The 6,706-nt window shown below is 36.9% G+C and overlaps 1 protein-coding gene across 1 annotated transcript; it reads left to right on the top strand.

Moving 5' to 3' along the window:
• Positions 1–1,419: 1,419 nt before the first annotated feature.
• Positions 1,420–6,355, top strand: LOC112939239 (uncharacterized). Its single transcript, XM_026025965.2, has 9 exons — positions 1,420–2,224; positions 2,379–2,542; positions 2,628–2,675; positions 3,318–3,350; positions 4,665–4,730; positions 4,803–4,834; positions 4,925–4,985; positions 5,075–5,152; positions 5,554–6,355. The coding sequence occupies exons 1-9, from the start codon at positions 1,508–1,510 to the stop codon at positions 5,594–5,596; spliced, it is 1,242 nt and encodes a 413-aa protein (XP_025881750.1). The 5' UTR covers positions 1,420–1,507; the 3' UTR covers positions 5,597–6,355.
• The last annotated feature ends 351 nt before the right edge of the window (positions 6,356–6,706 follow it).

The raw sequence follows: 6,706 nt of genomic DNA, 5'->3' as shown, positions 1-6,706 counted from the left end.
ATACCTGCCTTTTTTTAAATAAGCTTGGTATGCTAGTTTTCATTCTATTTTCTTCTTTTCAGTACCATGGAAGATTTTTTGTTCTGGAATCAGATGTGGGCTTCCGGAACTACCAAAATATTTGGCGATCTGTTGATTCTGTAAGCCCTTAGTAATTCTGCCACTTTCTTTGATTAAGCAGTGCATTTTTTTAATTACTGACCTTTTTTGTTTAAAAATAATTAGCCTGGTGAAAGCGGTGTGTTGGTTCATGATATCACAATCTCAAGGGACCAACATTCTGTGTTGAAAAGTGGCAATTATTTTGAAGGTGCTAAGCAAAGCTTTAAGAAGAAGCCTCACAGTGCCAGGCAAACCCAGCATCATGTACGTTTTTGTTGCCTTAAATGTTAACTGCTATCCCATGCTTAGCACATTGTTGTTCTAAATGTAGAATTGCCATGTTACTTCAGCATGTTGCTAGAAATATGCATTCCTTTGATTGTAGGATTTTAGTGGCAAATCTACTGTGTTCAAAGCCACTTCTATTGTCACGGTCTTTTTGATGTTACCTGTAAACACTCATATTGCTATAACCATGTAATATATTCATCTAGTTGATTTGATCTAGCAAAATGCCTTCATCATTTTTTTTCTCTGTTCTAGAGCGTAAGCTCGTCACTTGAGTCAAGCCAAGGTCCTCCTCCAGTACGGCATTCCCGTATGGCAGGAGAACATGGTAGCAGCTCCAGTGTTAAGCCAAGGCCATCACCCACCAATGCGCAGCTAGAAACCAGGCCTCCCTCTCCTGGAACAGTGAGAGCAGATTTTGCGTCTTATTTCATGAGTGGAAAAGACCAAAAGCTGGAACACATGTTCCTCGACTTTTTAAGAAGGTAAAAATCTATCATTCTTAGGAAATATGTTTTATGGCTTATGAAATCAAAGCAGCATCTGATCTGTTTTTTAATCAGCTTCGAGCGGAACAATATACCATATTATGGAGCAATTGTTGATTCTATGAAGACCCTGAGCTCTCCTGAGATGCACATACATTTCGATCATATTTGGAGTTATGCTCCTGAACTCGCACATGACTTGTGCCAATGCTACCCAAGGTGACTTTCTTGTCCTAGATCATCTTCATATGAGAGTCAGTGTCTTAATTTCTATATTTTTTGCAGGATTCAGAAGAATCTTGAAAATGCTGTGCGCACATTTATTCATGATTTGAACTTACCAGGTTTTCATTGTGAAAATCCAGTAATATGCATATGTGACATGCCCAAACCGGATAGGTATTTTACTTGAGTCCATTTAAATTTGGTCAATAACAATGGCTTGATGTTAACATTATTAGGAATAAATAATAGAGTACTATATTTGCAGATGGATTCCGTTGAGGACATTTCTGAAGCTACGTGGGTATCATCTGACCAAGCCCCGCCATATTAGATGTGATGGTTTTTTCCTGCCAGTGATAGATACCACCCAGATTGGGAGAATCATTTTAACCAATCTGTTGACAATGATAACAAGGTCTCATAAGGGAGGTAGATCTTGGAATGGCCATTGGGATTTGGATCATGTTATGGTCAGTGACTCGTTGGATGTTAAGATCGATTTGCCATGTACTTATCAAGCGGCATGTAAAACAGAGGCACATGATTTTCTTAGAGTTGCTACTGACGTTCTTCCAGAGTATGAGGTAGGTGGTAAATGGCCAGGCCTTTTTAGGCATCTTGACAAGTCACTTAGAAATTACATTGATCATCTGAGGTACGGCAGTGCGATGCTAAGAAAGTTTCAAAGATTTATCACCATCCATCCTGCACTGAAGTCGTCCTTGACAAGATTACAAATAATTGATAATATTTATTCAGCCCATCAAGCAACAACTGGCCAAGTGAAGAGATTACTTCAATCAATTCTGAACTCTGTGACACTTCGACAAGACTGGAGAGTCCGATGTCAAAAGCAGGATGGTAGTGTATCCTCTGTCTCCCCAATTCATACTGTTGTATATGAACACCACAGAGCTAAGATGGAAAAAAGTGAATCCAATGAACAAGGAGATGAGAATGCAGAAAAGGAAGGTCATGAACTTGGAGGCTATGTTGGGAATGATGGTGGAAATGAAGAATGCCCTGAACAACGTGAAGAGTATGAACCCTTTGAGAATTCAGTGGAAGATGGCATGGTTTACTTACGCCATGTTCGTCATCATGGTTGGAAAGGCTCAAAAGTGAGTTTTAATCTCTGATTTTCTTTTTTGTTGTATTTATCAATGCACATGCATATGATAGTTTTTGCTGTAGTGTACCATTTGATTAACTTCTATCATGGTATCGTAAGTGCTGCTATAAACACTCTTAACTAAAAAGTGATTTCATTTGAAGGACAATATGGGCAAACAACAATTCTTGCGGCTGTCTGATTTGGAACTGGTAAATTCAAATTCCTTGGATGAAATTTTACCTGCAATGGTGGAATGTCTAATATTGCATAAAGATGATTACCACCACATGTATGACAAGGATATCTATGATAGAGTTTTGGGATGGTAGGTATTTTTCTTCTTCTCAATTGTTTGATTTCAAAAAAGAACTGCCTTGCTCTCTGTTATATTTGCATTATTTGTTCTGCAGGATTGATGAAATATTGGAGAACTATGAACTCCTTGAGTTCCCTAAAAGGTACGTATTCAATACTACTAGACTACTCTACACACTATTGTGCTTTGGTCTTAAAAATAATAAAATGGTAGACTGGTGCTGATCTAAGGGAACACATCCTATGCACACAAGGCTTTTTCGTGTACACACCAACTAACAAATATCACAAAAATTCTGGAAAAAAATGTACATGAACTTTAAGTCGTATTATATATATGTGTAAAATCTCAACTTCAAATTCATTATATATAGGGGGTAACAAAAAAGACAATTCTGGCAGATTTACTCTTAAAACTGTCAGAGTTTTTATCTTATTTGTTACGTCTAAAATGTATTGAATTTAAAGTTAAGACTTTACATATAAGTGTAACACTAATGGAAATACATATGTACAATGTTTTCTAGGATTTTTGGTCTAATTTGTTAGTTGGTGTGCACGGTGTGTATACGGAAATCTTATGTGCACAGGATATGTTCCATTGATCTAACATCATCAATATATTTCTTTTAGTTGTTCAAATCTAAATATTCTGCTAGTTAAGGAAAATACTTGTGAAACATGTAATTGAAAGTCGAAGCTTCTCAAGTAAGAAAAAACTTTAATTACGTTCATTAACTGGTATTCTCCAAAAGTTTTTCTAACATAAGGCGCTTGTGTTCCAGCTATGAAAATCAAGACCTCAAAACTACTGAACGGTATGACCTTAAGGCTAAACTCATTTCTCCTTTTGCTTTCTTTGTGTATATTCTTCATTGTTGGGCTTGCGCTTTCTTCTCTCTACCTTTACACAACCTGTTATCAAACTTAAGGGGCAGTTTGGCAGAGCTCCACCTCCACCTCTCCTAGAGCTGGAGCCCAACCTAACAGTTTCAGCTCCACCCAAAAAGGGAGTGAAGTTGCTGGAGTGCTCTCACAAAATGAACTAGAGAGTTGGAGTTGGAGTGGGGTTCAGGCTGCTCCGCAACTATACTCCAAACCCAACTCTGAGTTAAATTTAAGAGTTGGATCCCTGCCAAACGGGCCCTCACTATATTATTTCCGCTCTTGCTCAATCATTAATGACATGTACACCCATGGATTAACCTCTGAAGAACACTGGAACAGTAGGTCATAAAGATAGGAATGAAATGGCACAGTAAATCCTTTGTTTTCTGGAATAGATTTGCTGCAGTAGCCACAAGTTGGGTGATTCATTTTGATGTTGCCGCTAGCTGTGTCATTTTCTTAGACTATTTTGGATAAGTTGGCAAAGCATTAGTGCAATGCTATATGTGAGGTAAAGACTACAAATAATGAATGCTCGAGTCTTTTGTGAACAGAATGCCATTCGAAGGTAGCAATGAGCCAATGATTGTGATGGATTTTATCTGTGATTATTACTGAAATTATCTTTAATGTTTTTTATGAGCCATCAAAATTTAATGCAGTCATTTTAAGGCCATACTACTCTTTCATGTCTTGTATTTCTTGTTATTACTGTGATACTGAACTAACATTGTCGCCTACATAAACAAGGAAATAACAAGAGAACAATACACTCGTGCATATTAAATAAAGTGTTTAGTGTTCATATGTCAGCTCGGCATCAACATGTTGAGGCCTAGCCAGTAGAGATAATATGTACTTAAAACAACTATAAGGTTACTTTCCAGGTTTCACTGGCAACTATAAGCTTATTTCCAGTTTTCACTGAATGAAGCCTTTGCTTGGTCCTTATATATGAACTTGTCTGTTCAGTGCATTCATGAAACTTTGTGATTCATTAGTGACTTACTGATACATATGTGACGATGTGCGCTGGATATGAAGGTTCATTCCAAGCACTAGTCATATGTAAAAAAAAGGTGCAATATGCACCTGATAATTGTAGTGCTGTGTATGTACATTTAATCTAACATAGTTAGTAGTTCATTAGAGTAATTAGAGTGGTTCATGATATTAGTTCATTAGTTACTCTAAACATAGTTATATGATGTGATCTTTCTTGTGATTTCTGTTGTGTTACACAGTTACGGCATAGATTTTCCTGCTATAACTCCAACAGGTCACGATGATGCCTTCCCCGATCCTCACAGGTTCGTCTCCAATCACCTAAAGTATAGGTAAATCATACTCACATAGTTAATAGTTTCTGTTTTTGTATGCAGTGGTATTGGTGGTGGCAGCAGCCAGCATGTTGGTAATATGACACCCATGGAACTCTCAAAAATATTTCTTTTTATGTTTCTGCATCTCTACAGTCTTGTTTTACCACTTATTTATACAACAGATCCAAATGATCCAAGCTTCTTTCCTTCTAATCCCTTGCATGTACCCTTAAGTGGCACAGGGTAATCCACTTTTTCTTTTTATTATCTTGTCATTTTAGTACACATGAGGTCATTTTTACTTATGAATGGACTTTAATATTTGAAAATAGGAGTGCTCCACCGAGTGGTCATTATAATCCAATTGGTCCACCAGATGTGCCAGGGCTTGAGCCTTCTTGCTCTGCGAGGTAATATAGTTGTTGAGGAACAGTATTTATACACAATATTCTTAGCAAATCTGTAAGTTCCAAGATTGCCAGATACTGTACTTGGCTGCGTTTAAAACCCATGACCAACAAATCAACCTTCTTTTTCATATACTTCAATTTCTGGCCCAACCTCCTGTTTCCTTAGCAAAGGACTATTTATATCTCACCTCCTGTTGTAACAATATAGTAATAATGTTGGATTAGCACTATCCTACATAATTCTTATATTCCCTTGGCATTACAAAGCTCTAAAAGAGTGTCCATTTACATCTGGTTAAAACTGTCAAAATGATTTTGGGTGATACCATTTTGATTGGGAGTTGCTCATCCTCTGATCAACAGGCAATGCTAACCTAATATAGATTTTTCTTTACATGCAGGCGTCCAAAGCAGGAGGCCCCCCTTCAAAGGCCACCTTCCTAATCGTATTTGAAGCACTTCGAACTGCTAGATTGCAAATAGCTTATCAGACATTGCCTGTAAAAACGTATGCAAACTCCTGTATTTATCATACCCTTGCACACCATATGCTCGATCACAGTTTACACACATATGCAATCGTATCAACCTATTTCCGTTACCCTTGCACACCTAATAGCGACCTGTGGGATGGAATGTAAAGCACCTCTCGCAGTCGTTCGAAGGTGCATCATCGTAAAGCAGAGCAGCTGCAGATCATCCTGTGGTGCCATCCGATCCATGTTGGTGTTGATGCTGTGATGCTGTTGAAGGCTTTTCCATCTTTTGCCGCGTTGCCAAAATTTTGAATTTTGAAACCTGATTCCTTTTTTTTTGAACAAAGTTTGTTTTTCAGCATTTGGCTTTTAAATCGCTAAGTACGTAACTAGAAGTTTATCATATTTTTTTCCTAATTAAGCCAGTATTAGGACAACCAATGTTTCCAAAATACTATAAGGAAGTGAATGATTTAAATTTTAAATTCTTCCTCGCAAAATAGTACAATAGTTTATAGTATACTTGTTTGATTAATCATCTCTCTTTTATTGTCTTAATCCAAGTACCCTCCACCCCTTCTCCATGGCTCCTTAATCTCTTCTCATTATATTATGGGGGTGGTGCCATGGAGACAGTAACTAGAATTGGACGATGCGTCTGAACGCGCCTGAACTCTGAAATAAAGCAATTTTTTTTTTCATATAGTATAGTTGGTCCGATTACAAAAAATATGTAGTTCAAACTTTAAAACTATAGTGAGATACATAAATTTGTTCATGTCTAATTTTAAGATTTAATTTGAGTAATTTTTTTTAAGGGACTCTAGTTGACAAACAACTGATTTCTCTTATACTCCCACCGTCCCAAAATAAGTGTAGTTTTGCACTATTTACGTTCAACGTTTGACCGTTCATCTTATTTAAATTTTTTTTATGATTAGTATTTTTATCGCATTAGATGATAAAACATGAATAGTACTTTATGTGTGACTAAATATTTTCAATTTTTTTTACAAATTTTTTAAATAAGACGGACGGTTAAACGTTCGGCACGGATATCCACGGCTGCACTTATTTT

This window comes from Oryza sativa, chromosome 6, assembly GCF_034140825.1.
Source record: "Oryza sativa Japonica Group chromosome 6, ASM3414082v1".
Classification (NCBI taxonomy): Eukaryota; Viridiplantae; Streptophyta; class Magnoliopsida; order Poales; family Poaceae; genus Oryza; species Oryza sativa.
The sequence above is the reverse complement of the archived record's forward strand: the minus strand, read 5'-3'. Positions and strand labels throughout refer to the sequence as shown.